At 41.0% G+C, this 22,327-nt stretch overlaps 1 protein-coding gene across 1 annotated transcript in view; it reads right to left on the bottom strand.

Annotated features, from left to right (window-relative positions):
- Nucleotides 1-1,940: 1,940 nt before the first annotated feature.
- Nucleotides 1,941-22,327, bottom strand: part of BCAS1 (brain enriched myelin associated protein 1) — a 53,568-nt gene continuing 33,181 nt past the window's right edge. The window contains 6 exon segments of the mRNA XM_040609393.1: nucleotides 1,941-3,853; nucleotides 9,257-9,523; nucleotides 9,615-9,713; nucleotides 9,715-9,756; nucleotides 13,268-13,333; nucleotides 19,633-19,800. Coding sequence (XP_040465327.1) covers nucleotides 3,779-3,853; nucleotides 9,257-9,523; nucleotides 9,615-9,713; nucleotides 9,715-9,756; nucleotides 13,268-13,333; nucleotides 19,633-19,800 — 717 coding nt within the window. The 3' untranslated portion in view covers nucleotides 1,941-3,778.

Genomic DNA, 22,327 nt, shown 5'->3' with positions numbered 1-22,327 from the left:
GAACACCAAAGTGTGGTGCCTGCCCACACAAACAGCAAGCCTTCAAAGCAATACTTCAGCCCCAACAGGTCACATGCAACCAGGTCTTTTTCTATGTGTGACCCATTAAATGACCATTCTATGTGTGACCCATTAATGACTTTGTGGCCATTTTGCAGCTGCCAACAGGCCCCATCCCAGCATTCCCACCAAAGAAAAGCCAGGCAGGGTGACAGCAGCAATCACAAACCTACTGTCCCTGAGCACAGATGCAGGCCAGGTATGGCCCTCAGCACTGCCTCAGTTTCCCTCCATTCCCTAAAATGTGGGGGGAAGTGTGACAGCTCTTGCAGTACCCCTCCCCACCCTGGGGACAGGGACAGGTGACTTCAGGCTGGGTGGTCAGCTGGACGTGGACACTGAAATGGGCCTGGCCATGGAGCTGCCCTGGCCCCGGTTCCAATGGGGCCCTCTCAGAGATGGCCCCTCAGAGATGCTCCATCAGAGACGCCCCATCAGAGATGCCCTCTCAGAGACGCCTCCTCAGAGATGCTCCCTCAGAGACACCCCTCAGAGATCCCCCTCAGGGACACCCCCTCAGAGATGTCCCTCTGAGACTTCACAAGACAACCAGCAGACAGGGCAGGCCAGAAAACTACCAGGCTCTGGGGTGTTTTTTAGGCAAGGGTCAATGCTTACACCAAATACTTAATAGCTGCTAAAGTGCAATTACCTGTTTTGTGTGTCCTGGTAATTAGCTGCTGGTTACGCACACAATTAATGGGCAGGCTGTTTAATACTGGAAATCACATTGTTCTAACCGGGCTGCGCACTGTAACAGTCAGCGCAGGGCAGTTTTGCCAGGAGTTGCCCTTAAAAACCTTCTTGAAACGTGGTGAAGTTAATCATCTGGCCAGCTTCCAGAGAAGAACAGTTGCGCTCAGATACACTTCCATGGGAGATAATGTGCTTTCAGTTTTTTTTCCTCAGAAAACCTGTGGCGCCCCACCTGTGGCGGCGGGCTGGGCCCGCTGAGGGCTCATCCTGGGGACAGCAGGGCCCGAGCCTCACCTGCGAGTGGGCTCACTTACAGCAGGGTGGTGGTGGCATAAACATCTGCCCTTGGAGGGAAGCATTTCTTACACAAAAAGTAGCAATTTTACTCCATTCCCTGTGATTTTTGTGTTTATGAGATTGCATTAACTTCTTAAAATTCTTCCAAAATGCCTACATGACACAGACGTAGGAGCCTTGAAGCAGTCTGGCCTGCTTCAGTTCCCCTCAAAAGACCCTATGCATAAAACCTGAGCTTTGACAAGAGTCTAAATGCAGTGCATTGCTTTGGCTGCTCTTTTCCTTTATCTTGGATTGCCGCCTCTTCCAAAGCTTTGATTTCCAAATAACTTGTTAAGCTTTACTGGGCCTGAACATAAAAGCTGTATTTTTATATTTCTTACACGGCACTGGAATGCGGAAGCTCAACTTAACTGTGGATGCACCTCCTAAGACCTTTCTTCCTCTTGGGGCTCCATGTGTTGTTGCTTTATGAGAAGGCTGAGTCGCTTCTTCAGGGCTCGTGTTGTTCCTGTTATCAGAGAGGAATCGAGCAAAACGGGGAGTTTCTACGTGGGAGGCAGTGCCAACACTAACCATTATTTCATCTGCAATAATAGCTCAGTGGCATAAGGGGCATCCACAGCCAAACTTACTGTTTTTCTTGTTTTTCTGCCAAGAGGATTTCCTGATTCCTGAAATTAGTCCCATTGCCAAGTGATATGGTCAGATCACGTGGTCAGCGGTCCTAATTGCCTTGGAAATACAGGATTCAATCAACACAGACCTGCTCCTAACACATGGACTAAGGAAGAGTTATTCCCTTCCACAGGCGGCCTGATGTACCCATAATACAATATTAATGTCCAAGCTGTCTATAATAAAATAATATATATAGTCTATAATTAATTAATTACACAGAGCATATTTTTATTTGAAAATTGCTGAAATACTATCCTAATACGGAGGCAATTACAGCAGTATGAAGTCAGCAAATAGCATGATAGCTTATTCCTCCTTTCTGAGAACACTCACTATGCTGACATCTGGCACTTTCATACCAGCATGTAACCATGGTGGTTGTCTCACTGTATGTAGCTTTACATGCATTGACTTAATTAAAACTGTATACTCTTGCAGTGGAGACAAAGCCAAAGCCTAAGACCTTTTTGTGGAGCAAAGCTGGATATTACAAACCCAGTTCTTCTCTCATCCTACCAAAAATGGGGATGCACAGAAGTCACTGGTCCTACACAGATGTAGTAGGTTGTTACGAATCAGATTTGAAATCTGTAAGCAGTCACTCTGATTGATACCGCTTTATACGGCATGAAAGGCCCATTGTGCTAGGGAGGAGAGCAGAAAGTACTATTACAACTAAAGGACCTTTTGTCTGTGCTCTCTGTGCATAGAACCAGTGGCAAGTCTTGGTCATCTGCCACAAGTCCACAGGTTTGCAGAGGCCAGTGCAAAAATACCACCCACCTATGCAGTGGCTCGTATCAAGAAACAAGGCTCTTTTACCTTGGCCTTCTAGCACTAGTTAGAAATGTAATTCTGCAGATTTTACAGAATTCTCGCTTGGTTTCCAGTTTTAATCTCTACTCAAATAAAGAATGACAGCTATTCAGTCCGCAGGCAGGATTTTGTTGTGTTGATTTATGCCTTAATGTCACATCAATTATCAGAAAACAGAGATGTAAGTAACAAACTTTGTTTTAAGATTAAAGCGGCAAGTGATTTCTTTGAAAGGATAAGTATTCGTTTATTTAATCATAAGGAGGTCAAAATATACAGTACTGTATCATTCAGATGCTAGTGTGGATTAAAACTGTCCAGGTTAGCCCGGGGCTGAATAAACAGAAATCTTAATTTTCTGTAAAATTTATTAACTACAGTTATTACACAAGTCTTGTGAAGCAGGTAGGTGCCTGGACAGCCTTGATTTTGGTTTTTATTAGGATTAATTACAAGTATGGATATAAACAAATAGCTGATGAAACCACTAAGTTTCCTATCATCTGAAAAACATTAATAACAGGATCGTAGGTACAGCCTTGGAGTTAGGACTGCGGTGGGGATGCGAGTGCCCCCTTGTGTTCCTATTAGAACCTTAAATCGTTTTTAATTTGTTATCCCACCTCACCAAGACAAGAGAGAAGTTGTCTCAATCATGTAAAGCCTTTGCATTTTAGCGTTTTAATTTACATTAATAACCAATATGAAGCATAACTTTATAACCACTGATTCTATTATACTGCAGACTTTTTGCTAATTTCAGCTCTATTGAAAACCACAGAAGGTGACTTGGTTGTTTTTACATTTAACTATAACATTTATCAAAGGAGATTTTCTTTTTTTCCTGGCTGCTTTAAAGCTCTCTAAAGCTGAGGATTTGTTGCTCATGCCTTGCTGCACAAACTGCATTCCTTTGTCACATGCATTTTTTTCTGCCATTTATTTAATTCACTGCTGCTTTCTCACCTTACATACTCTGCCCTCTATAGACTTAAAACCATCCACATGACCTTTCTTTAAGTATACTACACATTGCTTGATGATCTTTAGAGTTGCTTTCTAACATCTAATGAACAAACCTTGTAAATGATATACCTTAAATGATACACCAATGTTTGCTTTAGCCTCAGGCATTTGATGACAGCCACGTAAAGGAAAATAATGAGTCATCTCTACTGCAAGGGAGCTTACAGAGAGCTGCTGATCCTTCAGCAACCAAGTGTATTCATTACTTGGATTTCCCAGCAGGTAGGATAGACACTGGATCTGTTTGCACTTCAGCATCAGACATCCTTTTGGAACCCTGTGGAACAAAATAGAGAAATTTATAAAAATTTTCAAATATTTCAGAACAGTTCAAGTCTGGAATTATGTCTTAGAGTTTTGCTACCAGATATTTCCCACTCATTTCACCTTTCTGCTTTTCTTAATTTGCCCTTTATTTATATGCATAAGCATATAAGCACCATCTGTATCATGACAATCCCAGAAAGCTACTGCTTGTGACTTTGCCTAAATGTGTTGGTTATTTTCATATAATTTTCCTGGTCAGCACAGAAAGCAATTGTCTTTAGAAATTGGACCAATGTACCAGAGACATGTTGCTGTGTACTTGCACTGTAGTTTTGGCATAGCTTTCTCTAAAATTTTCTTGGCCTAAATGGTTCACTGAAACCATGCTGAGTCCTTCAAGCATGATTAACAGTGTATTATAGCCAGCCTTGGTCTGCTCTAAGTTAAAGGAACATTAAATACTTTTATGCATGACAGGTATTTGACAATGTTAGAGTGATAAAGCTTTTTTACACTACAAATTCAATTCTGGTTTTGGAACCAGTTCAAGACACTAATCCAACTTAGATGAAGGAAATGCATAGATCTAGCCACACCAATTAAATTTTTTACTAGTAATTGATAAAAACTTGGCTTTAGTTTAGGATGCCTTGACCTAATTCTACTGGCCTTGAAACCATCGAAACTTCAGTACATGACAGCAAAATGGATCCACAACACTGTTTCAGAGGTCACTGTTAATGTAGGATGCCAATCCTATTTGTAGCCAGATGCCTAAGTCATTACATGCTAAACAGAAAAAAGAGCATGACAAAGCTAAAGGTGACTGCTATGTGCTTTCCCCACAATAGGAACTGTGCAGAATCATATACAAATTCTCCTTTCACACAGTATGTTTTGCACTGGAAACCTGACTCATCACTTCAGGTCACCACAGGACTATTCTGTGTCAGACCTGGAGAGTGAAAGATCTCAACTTCCTCATCTTTTTCAGAGAAGTAATAACAGTGGGGTTTTTATACTGATTAGTCTCCACCTCATTGATATTCTTTTAACTTTTCACCTTTGAAAATCTAAGTATTAAAAAAAAAAAACAGCCAAAAATCACAACAGACTAAAAGAATCCCCTGTCTTTAACTGTAATCTTGTGCAGCTCAGCTGGCTGCAATGGGTTTGTTTCTGCTTACACCGATGTTGAGTTTGGAAGACACTCTAGAGCAGAATAAAATTTTTTGGCCACATATACGTAGCAGCAAATGGAAACCACATAAAACAATGTAATAGCTCCTAATATCTATTAGACAATACCAAACAAGCTAGTAATTCCAAATTTATCCAACAATGCTAAAAACCTACACATCTGTTAAAAGACTTCCCACATTACAAGAGTAATGGAGTCTGTCAATGGTAGCTGTTCTGTCTGATGCATGAAGATATTAAGCCATTTTCAGACTGATGGAAAAGAGGATGATACTACTTGCCATTCTTCCTATAAATGGGTGGAGAGAGGAGTAAAGGAGGGGAAGTCATTTGAGATAATCCCCATTTTGACTCATTTAGCACATTTGCAGAAGTGTCATACATTATTTGCTTATACTACAAGTGTCCCTGCTGCACCCATCAAGGTGGTTGCTGATTAAAGCAGGAAGCGTTGAGCAGACTGGCTGATGATTCTTGTTAAACTGGAATTTCCAAGCCTTGTGTGAAACAAGGAACTTTGTTCCTGCCCTTTTAACGGACAAATTCCAGCTCTGCCCTCAGATTCAGAAGCACAGGTACCACTGGCTCACATCTTGCTTTCAGTTACTTTGCACACCCCTTTCAGTGCAGTGGAAGCTGGCTGTATTTGTGACAGCTAAGCTGGAACATATTATTTTGTGCAGAGCACTTTAAAGTGCACACAGAGGAATGTCATGGATTTGGAGTGTATTTTTTTTCCACCTTGTGCTCAGGAGAAATCTGTGTCAGTATACTAGATACTCTGATCAGAATAGGTCAGAATAGTTTCCACATGCTAAGCACTCCTAGTTTCTGACAACTTAAGTATGAGTTATTCCAGCTCAGAAAACAATGTCATTAATCTTTTTTTTTTACCCCCCTTTCTAATCTAATCTTTCTAAGACTCACTAAATACCTTTGCATTTTATATAGCTTATAAATTAATCTCTTTTACCATAGGGACAACCACTGGACCTTATCGTCCATGCTAAAACCCCTCAGCCGGGCTGCAACACTGTTTGCTTGCATAAGCGGCTCCATTTGTATCAAAAGTTTCAGCATTTGTTAGTCCAACCGGGAGCAGATGCTTGAACTGCAGTGTTCTCATCAGCTGCATTCCTGCACTATGACTTCCTCTTACTCTGTACCCTTTCCCAGAGGAATCCACAGATTTAGGAGAGAGCGGTGTTAAAATAGCTGCTATTGAAATAGCTCACCAGAATTTAGGAGGTGCTGGGTGGGTACAGGTTATGTGAGCTAGTAAGGTCTGCTGGATCCCTTGTTAAGTATCTCCTGCTTCCATTTTATCAGCATAAAGCTTTATAGTTTTGCTGAGTTGTTCCCAGATATTTGAGCTCTTATCTTGAAATGAAAATTCTGGCATTGATTTGTGTGTGATCTAATACTTTTAGATTAATGATTACCCTTCCTAGGACTTAGTATGATCACCTAGGAGATGTGCAGATTATTTTTTTAAAAGCATAGCAGAACTGGGTTACTTAGATGTGGGTAATCTTTTTTTGGGATATTAAAAAAGATACAGTAATTTTCTGTGAGATATTTTCCATACACAGACCTCATTTGTTGTGGTTTTATTTTTCCCCTCCCAGTTCAAAAGCACAAGAAACTGACTGTATCAGCTATACTGTTATAAAAACTTTTTTTTTTTTTAGCGCCATCTTCTGTTAATGGGAGGGGGAAGCTGTAGGAATACTGTTGACCTTTATAATTGCAACGGAAGATAAGGGACTATACAGACAAACTGTCTGGCATACTACTCGAGCAAGCAAAAATATCTCACAGAACATCTCTACTTCCTCTACATTTATTCTGCATTTTTTTTCCCCAAACGGTCTTTTTCCCTCTTCACAATCTCCTCTCTTGATCAAAAAGCTTTTTCTTGCCCTTTGAATCAGAGACACCTTTCCTGCTTCTTTCTGTGTCTCATGAACTTGCACTCGAAAGCATGTCTCCTTGCTAGCTTGCACTTCCTGTTTCTCCCTTTGTGGAATAATTCTAAATTTGTATCTATTGTTAAATTCTACGAGAGATTTTTGGATACAGCTTGGATGAATGACACCATACAAATAAAGTACAGTTGTCAACAGACAAACCCTTTTTCACACAGTGGCTACAGTGAGAACTTCGACAAAGGAGGACTGTCAGTGCTTAAATTCAACAAACCTCCAGACCAGAGAAACAAATCCCATTTATCTCCAGAAATAATAGAGGCAGTTAACATTTGCCCCATTTCTAGATAACCTATGCTGGAAATATGTGGCTGTCTTCCTCCCCTGCAGTTGACATAAGAGATCTGTTACCATCATCTGAGTGGTTTAAGTAACAGAACTCCTGATTTCACTGCTGGGGGGAGGTTGCCAATACTCACAGCAGGATATGACACCTACACACCATGCTTCTGAGCGTGGATCAGATGCTATGCACATGAACTCATGTGCACAGTGGAAATTTCATGCAAAATTTGGAGGCAAAGGGTGTGAGGAAAGAAATGTGCACATAAGCATGCATGTGTTTGATAACTTCAATTAGCTAGTATAATTCATAGGTAGATATAAAACAATATCCTCACTTTCTCACATTCTGTTAAGCAAAAAGATTTCTCCTCTTGACTTCACTGGGAGCAAAGATGAATGGAAGCCAGCACAAGATGGTGGTTGCCCCAGGTGAGCTCCTGGACTTCCTTGCTCCATTGAAACTACAGGAAAGTCCCACTGATTCAGTGAGGACCAGGATTTTACCCCAGAACAATGGGGGGAAACAGAAAGCAGAAGTGGCTGAACTTTTGCTAATCAATATTACAGAAAGTTATTTTCCTTTTGTTCTTAATTCCCCTTCTAATATGTAATTATTTTGGTAATGCAAATCACCTTCTGTAGTATACACAGTAATTCTGTGAAATGTGTGCAAATTAAACACTTCTTATGATGTGGAAAAACATCTGCCTCTGAATGAGTCATACTGGCCTGCATGGCAGCCCTCATTTTATAACCCAGTGTCCTAACAGGGCTAATTTTCAAATCTGTGTTACCATTTCAATCTGTATTGCTTGCCTTTCCTTCTTTCAGACCTGGAGGATTGCCTAGCTCTTTTTCTTTCCTGACAGCCTTAGAAGTAGGTTAGGGAGGAAGGAAAAAAAGCTGTATGTCTCTCAGGGGAGCCAGATTCACTAGGAATCATTGAAGGTAACAGTCAAATCTGTTTAGCTTCTTCACATCACTTGAAATTTGTGATGAAGCTCAGTTTACACACAAGGTTTCTAAAAGATGCTAAAAATGACCCCATAGCTCTGTGGATTTATTGCTGTTGTGGCAATGTGAGGAAAGAGGAGCAAACTGCATCCTTCCAGTTTGTTCGTAAAAAGCAATCAAAATCTGCCCTCATGCCAGCACTTGAGAGGCAGTCCCAGGTCTAATCTGTGCTTTTGTTTTTACCTTGGCACCAAATACAGACGAGGGGGAAAAAAAAAGTTTCCACTTATTTAATACTCTGAGGAACCACTAGTTGCATGATTAACACCAAACCTTACAGAAACTCAGATTTTGCGCATACTGAATTCTTTCATTTATACGTTTCAGCTTTCAGTGAAGGGGGCATAGCAAATTTAGGGTAAGATTTAAGAAAAAAAGCAGGGAAAAACCCCCACTTTTTTTTTAGTGTGCTTAACTAGTCTATAACTGGTCTCTAACATGAGCTGCTTATCTTGTGACCACTATGCTGGTTCCCACCCACCCAGTGGTCTACCTTAATTTTTTCCTTGCAGGGGTTTCCTGCCTTGCAGGGGTGTCCCAGCTGCTCTGAAGCAGCAGCTAAGCCACCGTTGTGGCCAGCAGGTTACTCACTGGCACCATGTCCACTTTTCCTTAACAAACACACCATAATTTGTGGGTGGTTCAGTACCTGGAACAGTTGAGTCATCCCCATAGCCAAGGCATGAACCTCAAAAACGGGGGTGTGGGAACAATTATAGATCTCCCATAGTAAACCATACCTGCCTGTGAATCAGTACCCTGAGGCCCAAGTTTTCCAAAAACTTGCGGCTGTTTGGCTTTAGTCCTGCAAGCTGCTTGTGAAGTTGCACTCCATCGGAGCACAAATATCGCACGGTTACAGCTTGCAGGCTAGGTGGTTCAATCAGCTGAAAAATGACTAAAAAGATAAGATCAAGTTGACGTACAAGGCCCTTAAAAAACCCTCCAAGTGACTGCCTCTTCTCTGTCTTCTTGAAGGAGGGTTCCTTGGAAGCATCTCCTCCGTTCTGGATGGAGTCGGTCTCGGCTGCTTGCTGCTCCCTGGAGTCTGGCTGCTCCCTGGTTTCCTGTTTGCTGCCTTTCTGCTTGCTCAGCTCCACTGTAGACTTCTTGTCTTTTGAACTCTCTTTGCTCTTTTGGCCCACAGGTTCACTTTCAGCTGGGGCAACTGGCCTCTCTGTGGAGTTTAATGTCTAAAGCAGTTTCAAACAATGGTTATTTTTAGTGTGAAATGTAAACATTTTGGAAGGCGATCCATAAATATATTAGAAAATGAAAGGCCACCTGGCAGGGAGAAATCCTGCCGTCCAACGAGTTTTCATTTACAGAGTTTGGGATGAACTCCTGCAGCCTTGACTTAGGGAAGGACTCCCAGTGAGCCAACAGAATTACTTACATGAGCAAAGACTGCAAGATCAAACCATCCCTGCATAGACTTACTTTATTTATGTATATGTCTATGCTGAGGCTGTTTTAGGAGGCAGACAATGTGCATGGTAAGATGCAGAGTCACAAGCATGCACTGCCAACTAAGGCTCTCCCAGCTTTTGCATCCAAAGCTGTGAAAGCACCCAAAAAGTGCAAGAAAAAGATCTGAGAGAGAAACGAAGTAAAAGACACCATAAAGCAAAGGATAAAACCAACTCTGCCATGAAACTGCACCACTCCACCAAGAATTAACATGGGGTTTGGCTATGGAAGGCCATAGCGTCATAGAAAATTTCATATACAAGCACAAAAGAAGAGATAGCAAAGATTCCAAAGACAAATACAACAACAGAGCACCTATTTATAGTAAAGAAAAAGATTTCGAAACTCAGAAGTACCGGATATGTTTGAAGTTCACACGATAAAAACCGTATCTGGCAAACAAAGGATAATGAAATTGTCATAGTTTGGAGAGTAGCAAATGGCTAGATAAGTTTTTGCTTGGAATTCAGTTTGCAAATAGGATTGTCTTTTTTCTTATGCAAAAAATCATATTGTCTTATTTATTAACATAATAATTAAAACAGCACACAAATTTACCATCTTGAAAAGCTGGAAATCTTACATCTGCCCACAGGGCAGAGCCCAAAGCTTAATGCTGAGTAATTTTTCCAGCTTTGGGGATTTTACCATTAGTTTTGAAATATCTGGTGTTCTTCTAAAGGCCTAGGGTTATACACTTACATGACAAGCTTAAATTAAAAATAAAAACATTTTTAGACATTATGATTTTAGAGAAAAACCTGAAAGCAGAAACTCCAGAGAAACAGAATGCAAATACATCTCTCATATCTATTTAAAAACCCCTCAGACCCTCTAATTTTGGGGAAACAAGAATGAGAGGGAGTAGCAATAATACCTCTGGCCTTTTTACCTTGATTTACCTTTTTTCCCCACCCAATCTTACACCCCCCCCCCCCCCCATGTAAATTATAGAACCTACAACCATTTAATACATTTAGTCTTGACCAGTAAGCTTCAGTCCTCTGCAAAATATGTGCTTGTATTTAACTATTTCCTTTGCCAAAGGACAGGCATGTGTGGGTGCATGCTTGCTTACATCTGGATTTGTCTGCTTTTAGTCTTAAAAAAATACAGCTGTGAAGCTAGTCTTTGCTCTAGTTCTGCAGGAGATACATGAAGACAGCCCGTGAAACCTGGAGATGCTGGTGATCAGTAGCCCCATGCTCACGGGCAGGCACCATCGGGTGTCAATAGTTTATTAAAGCAAATTCAATAATGTCAGAGTACAGGAGAACTGCCTGGGGCTGCACAGACACGGCACGCTACCTGCAGCTTGTTCACCTGCCTTGAGGAGAAGGACCTGCTTGGATGCACTTCTGGGTGCCCAAGTGATGCAGGAGCTCTCCCAGCACAAGGACAAACAGAACTTCATAGACCCAAATTTAATTCTGTCTTTCTCTTTCTGAATAACTTTATGAGACAGGAAGCTCTCAGTTGCTGGCCCATCGGTTAATTTGAGAAGATCCTTCTTACTCTTATTTGTCTTTGCTCGCCTTTGAAATGTTTCTCTTTGGTACAATTGCAAATGTGCACATTAGTTCAGAAATAACCACAGCACCCAAAATACAGATATGAGACTGGATACGTCTGAACTCAAAGGTGCCAGAACAACTTCTAACCCTTATTAACACTCTGAAATCTGTGGGTTTACTCTGCAGGTATAAAATTAGAGTTGAGTCTTCCTCACCACAAGTACTTGATTGTGTAGGTGCCTGATAGTTACAGCATTGCAGCCAAATCTGAACTGGGTGCGACATTATTATTTCTGTGAGCAGGTTTGGGCCTTTGATGTTAGTAAAACAAAACACTTTAAAAATATTCATAATACATTTTCCAGGCAAAATAAGAAAAAAAATCCAATCAGATAATATCTTTGAGGTGTTTCATATTAACCTTGAAAGGCAGGAAATTGGCATATTTTATATTGATGGGAGAAGCTCAGGAAATACAAAGTGAAGCCTATGAATAATGAAACATGTTAATGTTTCTTATTCAAAAGGGTGATCTGCACCTGACAGATTGCTTTTACTCTCTCAACATTAACAGTGCTGCTAGAGGGGAAAAAAACCCAACCCAACCAGAAGATTAACAGGATAGTATTTTTCCCCATCATATTTCAGGAGACCTTGATCCAAGGCTGTTTTTTAAGCACAACAGCAGACCCCCTAAATTTCTGCAGATTTTGGATCAATGTTGTAATGCATTTCTGTAGCATACAGAATGGCAATGATGAAGAGCAAAGAAGAATCACAGCATTCCAGAGATGCAATAGCATAATTTAAGATTGTTTCACAGAAATTCTAAAAAAGGAAAAAGTCAACAGCAGATAGACTTCCTTGAGCTCTTCTGTGTAATAAAACTGTGCTAATTTACACCAATGCAAGCAAGAGAAGAAGGAAGACCAATAAGTTATTTTTAAAAAAATGAAGTAAACTGGTTGATAATTAAAATAATACAATACTTAAAAAAAATAAAAAAGTAGATCCAGGTCTGTAACTTTTAGTCACCCAGATCATTGCACAAAGCTGATGTATAAAACAAGGAGTAAGCATCACAAGACAAGACCTTCTATTTTTAGGATGCTTTTAGAGAAATAATTCATAAAGATTAACCTTAGCGTCATAGGACATAATTAAAATAGGAAGAGTGAGAAAATAATTTTAGTATTGATTAAAAAAAGGAAATTCTGAAAGGTCACCTTCCAATACATCTTCTGCTTTGCTCTCAGGTTGAAGGAAACCTTATGCCTGAACACAGAGCCTGTGTTCTGTCTCTCATTGCTGAATGTAATCATTCTGGATATCTTGACTTGCAACAGGTGAGGGTTTGACGCTCAGAAAAGGTAACAGTATTTGTTAATGAAACTGTGATATTTCTGAAGCATTTTTAAAGCCATAAAGAATATAATGTAAAGGTCACATCCAAAGTTTTGGTTTAGCTTTTATGAACATAAAATGAAAGAAATGAAATGAGAGTAAGAAAAATTATTTTCACAGCTTCTGTTAAATTGCAGTGAACAGTTTTCATTCTCACTTTCATTTCTCTTCTATGGAGTTTCCACCTAAATGATCCTTTCCTCTGCAGACAAGTAAATCAGTGAAGTAAAAATTATTCTAGCTGTGTGTATTTAGATTCACTGCCTAAGCTGAGGTACATGCAGGAAGTAAAACAATAGCAAGAGAGATAGGAAAAAAAATTGAACATAAAAACACTGATCATTTTAAGAAAAGGAACACACCTGAAAAAAAGCATTAAAAAAAATTCTGATAAAATGAATAGATAAGTCAGGTAATATGTAAATATATAAAGCTCAATGAGCATGTAGCACTTTTCTTTCAGTGATGTTTACATTTCAAAAGCTAGAATTGTATGGAAGCAGGTGACAACAACCCATCACCAAAAGATGAAGAAATCCGGGCACTTACTTGGTGACTGGGGCTTGGGCCATTTACCTCTTCTGAACTGGTTGTCCCTCCATCACCCTTGACTGACTAAAATAACAAAGGATTATAGGACTTCTAACTGGGTTCCTGTTTGAGGCATTAATTCAATATGAAAACACGAGTCAAAAAACATGAGGTTTGATTTAAGGATACTCTTTATAACACTAAAACAAACCCAGACATTTCAGAAACTCTACCAACACTTTTAAATACCCACATCTCCAAGGCAGTTTTTTGCTAGTCCTTTTCTATGTGAAGTGATTGTCTCTTGCAAGTCAATTTTCCCATTAAGGCCTGAGAAATATGAATGAGGTCTCAGTGGACCAGAGATCATATCAGCCAGTAAACAAGACAGTGCTATCAGGCCTGCCGCTGTAGTTTTCTAGGAAAGAGCTTTTGCTTGCTTTTCAGAGGCAAATCTGTCTTATAAGATCTAGTGGGACTGCCTTTCTATTTAACCATCATCCTAAGAGCATATCCCGTGAATAATTAAAACCCACTCGGCTTTACAGATATATTTTTATATTTTATGATCCGCATCCGTTTTTCCCAATTTTTGCTTTCCAGTTTATGCCTTCTGTCTATATAGATCTAAGTAATGGCCCTTCTTGGTGCCCGCTGTTCCCAGCCCAGACAATCAGAGCAGACCCTGAGGCTGCAGCACTGGCCAGTCATTCAGAGCAAACCATGACTCTGAAATATGTTTTTAAGGTACGGTCCTCTGTTTCTATCTAGATTTCAAAATGACAAAAACCTGGTTGACAAAACTAGCTCCATGAGTAAATATCACAACATTTGTGACAATTAGATTAAGGTTTAGTTACAATTAGTGACATAACAAAATAAATAAATACATTCATTTAATTAAAAAGTATGCTAGAGGATTCAACATGGTATTCTCCTGAGTACCATGTAAGATACAATGCTTAGCAGTAAAGCATAAAATAAATTCCAGAATTTCAAAGTGCCCAAATTTAAATGTCATTTTTCATTGCATGAGTTCAATGAAAACAATGAAAGGATGTGACTTTTGTTCTAAAGATAGATCAGGAGGATTTGTGGGTTTCTGTAGCTTGTAGATTTGTTACTTGAAGCACAACAGTATCAGCTTGATCCTGTGTGTGGTGTTATTGCAAGGACCTATTTCAGTCTCTGATTTCCCCTATAAACCCACAGAAAAATCAATACATAGAAGCAGCATGATAGAAAGCTAAACCACTTCATGACAATTCATTACTTGTCACAAATTGTGGGAAGAGTGCTCTTTCTGGAACATGCTGCTGCTCAGTCTCTTGCATGTTTATGCTTGTGACTATGTGTAAGAGGTTGCAGAAACGGAGGGGAGGAAGCGCTGTGTGGTCTGTCTGAACATTACAGGATAGAAACTCAGCCCAGAGTGCATGAAGATACATTGTGATAAGATCTAGTTTGCATTTCTATTTCAGTAATTCTTTAAATGCCTTCAGAAAAAAAAAAAAAGTTTATGCTATAACAGCAGTCACCTTGTTACATTTTTTTTTTCTAAAAAAAGCACCAAACCAACAACAAAAAACCCAATTAAAATTACCAGAAAAAAAAAAAAAAAAAGAAAACCCCCTGCTTTAGCCAATTAGTAATCCGTGGTTTGGTCTGTCTCCTCACCTCCCAAAAATAAATAACAGTGTAAAGACCTTGAAGTCTCTGCCTAGACAAAGTTCCCTCTTGCCTTCACTTAAACATATGCTTAAGGATCACAAGGATTTCTCTCTAGAGCACTGCTGACCTCTTATCCTTGCCTTTGGTCATTTAGGACTGCTGCTGCTGCTGAAAGCTTCCTGAAAGGGTTTTCTGTTTTCTGCAGTAAGGGTGGATCAGCATATCTTTAAATGGAGGAGGGTGGGGACAGGCAGTAGGCTTACTACATTTTCATGAATAATGAAGAAAAATTAAGTTGGGACAACATAAAATAGTTATTCTTGATGCTAAATGCTATATATTACACAGCACAGACACTACAGACAATTTGAAAATAATATTTTTTTGTTATTCCAGAAAGATATATTTTCCTTGAGAGTTGAGAGCATCTTCCTTAATCCAGAAATAGGAGATTTTTTTGTTTTGTTTTGTTTTTTTTTTGCAAAGACCATACTCAACACTATCTCAGACTAACTGTGCTACCAGTCAGCTTCCCAGCTGAGGACAAAGGCTACACCCCCAGTTTACAGTCAATAAGTCTGCTCATTCTGATTTAATAAAAATAAATAATAATAAAAAAGCAGCCATTTTACATCCTTCTCATCTCCACAAAAATATCTCAAAACAGACATTTTGAAAGGATTTATCTTACCTAGCTTTGTATCTGTTTATATTGTATGGAGAAAAGCAGGAACTTTATAGGCTCATGACATCTGACATCCTAAATTCTAAGGGGCTCTCAGACCTGGGCACCTCTACTCGGTGCCTTTAAAGGGAACCTGGGTGACTAGCTCAGGTGTAGCCACTTCTATCAAGTCATTTACACTGGGTCTGATGTATCCCACCCTGTAAATAATAAGATAGCTATTTGATTTTAATTAATGAGACATGAGTGACTTTCATTTGAAAGCACAGGATTTCACTCACATTCACATAGGTGTGGGTTAGTTAGATAAAAAAGCAGTAGTATTTCTTCATCTTTTTTTGATTCATGGGGCTTTAAACTAATACTTTATATATTTCTATAATTTCCCAATAGCTTTTGTAGCATTAGTTAACCCTCTCCCATTTTAACCACAGCAATGACTTCTGTGACCTTTGCAATTGCAAACAATTTGTCACAAATAAGAAGGGATGTCTGTACTGAGCAAGTCAGTGGGCAACCTTCGAGACTCATGCTGTCTTTTCCAAAATAAATTACTCCTAGTTCTTGCAATGGCTATCCTTGTGTCAATAGTGGCAACTATAGGGCTATGGATCTAAATGTCTATTTGCTATCAGCCTGTGCTTGTACTTTCTAAGCAGAATTTGTCAAAACTGGGGCACATGGAGAATAACAGACTCGCCTGTCTGAGGCTCACAATAGACTGAAATACTATTAAACAATCTCTGAGTCCCAGTTTTGAATTCTAAGAATATAAGCTACATTTTCTTAGGCACGTGGGTGGTTGACCTGTGTAACATAAATGTGGATGTTACCAGAATACCTTGGGATCATCTTCTGCGGGTAGAAGAGAAACCCAGTAAACCCAGTAAAGTAGTATAAAATTAAGTCAGTCTCTTTCAACAGCCAGAGCGATAATCCATCTATTGCCAGAATGGAGACTAAACAACGAAGTGTATCAGTAAACAGAAGCCTGGATTTTAGCAAAGTCCTGCCACATTCCTTCTCACGACAAGCATGGTTTCTTTCAGAGACCATAAGTACCTGTGCTTGTCCAGATCCTATCTTACAAGAATTCCTGGCCCACTCCATCTGCAGCAAGGCAGGAGGAGTGCTCCAAGAGGACCTGCTGGATCAGCCAGTGACCTGCACCACGTGGATGGCATGCTTTGGACAGGCTCTGATGCCACTTTAAGGCATTTCCCATACCTCCAAGAGTCTCCTGCCCCTGTCACCATGGGAGGTAGAACGCCACAGGGTACATTTAGGCATTGGCTGAGGTTTGTCCAGATTTGCAAGTGAAAGAGGTTGAACAGATGCAACCATGTGAAGACATCATTTTATCCCCCATGCTTCAGGTAAGAGGTGCTAAGAACCGAGTCCCTCACACAGGCAGAAAGCACAAGGGGATGGTGTGATGTCAGGCCCTTTGCTGTGCTCCTTAACTGTATGTTCACGCTGTGGCCGGAGCTGCAGTGTAAACTCTCATATGTCCGAGTTAGTTTAAAACTAACTAGCATTAGTATGAACAGCAGACTAATGACATTAGCATGAGGACCAGGGAGGCTGCAAATGGCAACTCCCCAAAATGTGCAAATTACCGAGCTCTGAGCTCCATGGTGCCAGAATTACACCACTACCAGGCTGTGAGCTAGCTATTGCAGAGCTGGCTCGGCAATTCTTCCACTTTATGGCTGTTACTCTAGGGTAGTCAGACCTCAGGAGAAAACTGCAGTGGAAATGGACATTTTCTGCGGGGAAATGATACCTTCCAGTATGCAGTCTGCCAGTATAACCGTTCTGAGCAGAAGGACCTTATCTCTACAATACCCATCTCGGCTCTCAGCCCCACCGTACTGGAGCTTGGCACCTTTTCCTTGCCAGAAAAGCCTCTCTTAGAGTCTTAAACATTTCATGCATTTTCAGCGCTCACCACTAGCTCAAAAGCTTTACAGAGGGTGGCTGTTTAGCAGTGGCTTAAAATCCTTCTGTCTGCCTTAGGAATCAGAAATACTGATTGACCAGTCGGCACAAAGCTGTAGGTAGGGCAGCTACATAGCTCTGGTGCGCGCAACAGCATGGCAGTGGTCCAGTAATCCAAAAGTTATTCAGAGGAAACAGCCTGGGACATACTTCAAGGCCAAAAATATATTAAAGTAATCCATGATCTGTTTGCAAATTGATAGCCAAAAGCAGAGCAGATAAATACTAAAGGTTTCAAAAAGCTGCAAAACCAGTTACACAGTTAATACAATTCTGTTTCCCATGTGGGTAGATGTTTGCCTACACAATAGTTCTGTCTTTCTAGGCTAAAATCCGGACTAAACGCCTGCTCTGATTACATCTAGGCTTTTAACACAGCCCTGTTTTCTCCCATGGTGACTAAGACAGGTGTGGAACAGCTTTATTATTTAATTGGTGCTATATTTTTAAAGTAAGGTGACATGATTTGAAGTCATGGTTGCCATAGGCGTCTGTGTTTGATATGCATTGCTCCTGAGTCACCTTCTGCATGCCTAGCATGTGCCACAGTGACAAGCCTCTATGCAGGATGACCACAAGCCCCCTTGGATTTAGGAATAAAGCTGAGATTTTCCCAAACTGACTAATTTTGTAAAGTCATATGTGAAATTAAAGGCCCATTGGGTGCACAGTTCTTGACTGGTATTAAGAATTTTAGCTTGGATCCTCAGATACACCAGAGTGGCTATGTAGTAATGTAACTCTAAAGAACAAAAAGGAAAGGCACCCATCATGGGTTGGGCTGAGGCTAACAGACAACTGAAAATAAACACCAAACATTTAGAAATAAAAAAAATAATTCAGGATTTGGGTTGTTGTGTGTACCTTCTATAGCCTGACTCACAAATTTTAACCTTTGACTATGTGGCTGCTCACAGCGGTATGTACCAGCAAGCAGACAACCTGGGCTATGTATTATGTAGTGTTATAAGAAACTGTGGTTTTTCCATTTTAATGTATAAGCTACTCTGACACCCACACCATGTAGCTGCCTGAAAATAAACAGCATTGATTAAAATAGAAATCTTCCATACACATTTGTAAATCTTGCCAAAATAGATCAATTGCTATATAAATCCTCAAGGCCTGCAATAATTTTAATCAGGGAAGTGTTAGTTCTAGTCTTGGACTATTTTTTTCCTTGGCTACTTTTCTAGAGTCTTTTGAGGAATTCTGTCTGGCTGTTGTTTGTACACAAATCCACCAGGACGGCTTCATGCCTGTGACTGGAGGATGATACCATAGAATCGTGTTGGTTGGAAAAGCCCTTTAAGATCGAGTCTAGCTACGTTATCACCTCAGTGCTTTCCTTCTTCCCTTCAGTCTTCTTCTGGGAAGGATTAGATTCATCTTCGTGCCTTTTTTTTTTGACTCGTCTAGCATATAACACCTTTGAAGCAGCAACCGTATGCTTTTACACGCCAGCGTAGCTAACCCACGTAAGCTGCCAAAAACGTGTAACTGCTAAAAAACACGACTCGCTGCAGCCAGCACAGCACTGCAGAGCGCAGGGACAGCCGGCGGGTGGGCTGCCTCAGCAGCGGGTGGGCTGCCCCAGCAGCACCAGTCCCGCTCTCCCATCACCCCGAGGAAACGGCTGGCGGAGCTGAAGGGCTTCCTCGGCGGCGCAAGTCCCGCGGGCTGCCCCGCGCCCCTCGGCGGCGCTTCCCGGAGGCGCCACGAGGCGGAGCTGCAGGACGGGGCGCGGGGGGGCGCGGGGGGGCGCGGGGGGGCGCGGGGGGGCGCGGGGGGGCGCGGGGGGGGGGGGGGGGGCGCGGGGGGGCGCGGGGGGGGGGGGGGGGGGCGCGGGGGGGGGGGGGGGGGCGCGGGGCAGGGGCGCAGCCCTGCGCGCACCGCGGGGAACGGGCGCAGCTGCGCCTCTGCGCTCTCACAGCCGTTGATTTTCAGCAGGTTTTCCAGGAGTTGCCAGCCCAGCCGTGCCGCGAGCGCATGGCTCCCAACCCTGGCAACTGCGCGTCTTGCTTACCAGCTTAAAAAACTTCCTCAGGTTGGCTTTGGGGGTTTTGCTTTCTTCTCTGCGGGGTTTCACTTCTGCGGCTTCTGGGCTTTTAACCTCCTCTTTGCCAGGAGCCACTGCTTCTAAAGAAGCGTCCGCTTTTTCATTGCTTACAATCTCTGCTTCTTCCGACGCATTCTGGGGTTATTTTGGAGAAACATTAAGAAAAAGAAAAAAAAGTATCAGTGAGGTTTGTTGTGGTTTTGTTTTTGTTTTGCCTTTTTTTTTTTTTTTTTTTAAGAGATTACAATCAAAGTGCTTCAGCAGTGCAGTAAGTTGGTACATCAGGAACAAATACGGCACAAAAGCATTCTCAGCTTCACTGCATCTGTACGTGTTTCTTCAGGAATTTGATTCATCCTCATTTAAAAAAAGCATAGAAGCTGGTGGGATTTTAAGTCCTTGTTTAAACTGAAGAAATAGCCTTTCTTGAATTGCAGTACCACTTCCCAAACAGAATAATTTTTCTTTGATCACAATTTTAAAAGAAAATTTAAACAAAATTACATGTTGTAATATGTGCCCTGAGTAGATGACACTCACGTAAAACCAATGAAATGAGCAAGATCATAGCCAGGAGTTTGCACACAAAAGCAGGAATAGGATTAATTAAAACACACCGTGGACACTATTAATCGTTAAAACTGTTTGGCACCCTTCTTTGTGAAATACAGAAGTACAGCTTTCTCAGGCTGGTCACATTTGCAACGCCAGCTCCTCTTCCCAGTTGCAAAGATATAAATGACTTCTTGAGGTACAAGGTAGTTAAGTAGCTCATCTATTACTTCGCTTAATCCCATGGGTCACAGTCACCCTCTTTGATAGTGTTGACCCTCATTTGAGTACAAGAAAAGCTGCTGGGTACTCAGCAACGTTGCCTTTGTAGAAGGATTTTGGGTCCCACTGAGCTTTTGTGAATTACTGGAAAGTTCCTTCTATTATAACAGTACTTCAATCAGAGGCATGCGGTTTGTAAATGCCTCTGAAATATGGATTCCCCATAAGATTTATTGATTAATCTCCTGCATGTCTCATTCCACAGCCTTCTCAAGGCTATCCTGGGAGTGCTCGATGTGTTTAACTGAACAAGACCTGTGTGGAGCAGAATACGTGAACAGGAGGCACATTTCTGCTGTCGGAGGTGGAGGCACAGCTGGGTGGGAGGCTGAACGTGCATTTCCTTCGCTGACTATTCTGCCTTTTATAAATGCCCTGGTAAATATCATTCTCCTGTGCCCTCAAGGACCACTAATTAATTCCCATACCATGGTAACTGTATAAAGAAGTATCTTCCTTTCTCCCGTGAAAAGAAGCTGTTATGCTAATAAGCAGGTATTCTGACCTGGAGCAAGCCCTTTATCATTTTGCAGCCTACACAGAAAGGTGCAGAACATGAAAGCAGGGTAAGTTGCACCCTCAGCCTCCAATACTGAATCAAACAGAAGCAGTTACTCTAGGTATTGGCATTTCAACACATGCTGCTGCTTAAAAATACAAGTTACAGCTGAAATATATGCTATGGTTACTGTAGGAAAGAACTGCTGTAAATAAATCTCAGAATGATATCTCACAGTTTTTACATATCCTTAGAGGAACTCACACTTAATTCATACTCATACTTATTTTGACCAAATTAATTTTAGCCACATGAACATGAAAACAATTTAAAAGGTAATACCAGAGATTCACCCCAGGCCCGGATCCTTACTCAGATCGGCCAAAAATGGATGCTTCCTCCAGCAACAGCAGCTTAAAGTACTGCTGCCCTCACACACTTGTCCAATTGTCTTCAACTTGGTGATTCCCATGTAGTATCTTTGGTTTAATAGCCCTTGATGGATTTTTTCCTACAGAAATTTAGCTGAACATTTTCTCAGTTGATATAAATTCCTGACATCCAGCATAGTCCTGTGGCAAAGGATTTTACAGCGAAAGTGTGTTTGTTTTTTTTAAAGTAGTTTATTTTTGTTAGTCATCAAATCATTTTATTTGATACTCTACTGCTTTTATTTTGAGCAACGACTGATCTTTCTTGTTCACCTTTTATGTTACAGTAGTCGTTCTGTAGGCTGCTGTCACCTTCCTTTCTGCCAACTCCTTTCTGAGTCAAAAAATAAATAAATCCTAATTTATGTAGTTCTTCATACAGAAGCCATTCAATTTATTTGTGCCTTTTTTCCCTCAGTATTATACCTTTTAGTTCTATCATATTCGAGTTGAAGGGGACCCCACATGCAAGATAGGGACTCACCATGGACTTCTACAGCAGCATGAGAGATTTTGCTTTGTTCTGTACTCCTCTTTTGTGGAAGAAATGAACATTTTGGGGGTGGGGTAGGGGGGAGAAGAATGATGAGGGAATAAATATTCCTTGTCCCCTGCTGCCTGTGATGACTGCAGCATAGCCCGCTTCCCCATGGAATTGTAGATTTAATTTATATTTATGAACATTTTTGAGATAATCAATCTGTAATAATTTTAATCTATATTTCTGCCTATTCACACATACATATAATCAATTCACCATCTATTTGCTTGAAGGAAATGATTCATTGCATGAGTTGAAACAGTGGCTCAATAAAGCAGCAACCTAGCTTCTGGGAGCTCATCACTCAAAGATTACGGTTTGGGATCATATTACTGCTGCGCTCCTACAGCTGCAACC

This window comes from Falco naumanni, chromosome 10, assembly GCF_017639655.2.
Source record: "Falco naumanni isolate bFalNau1 chromosome 10, bFalNau1.pat, whole genome shotgun sequence".
NCBI lineage: Eukaryota > Metazoa > Chordata > Aves > Falconiformes > Falconidae > Falco > Falco naumanni.
This window is presented reverse-complemented; position numbering and strand designations above follow the sequence as displayed.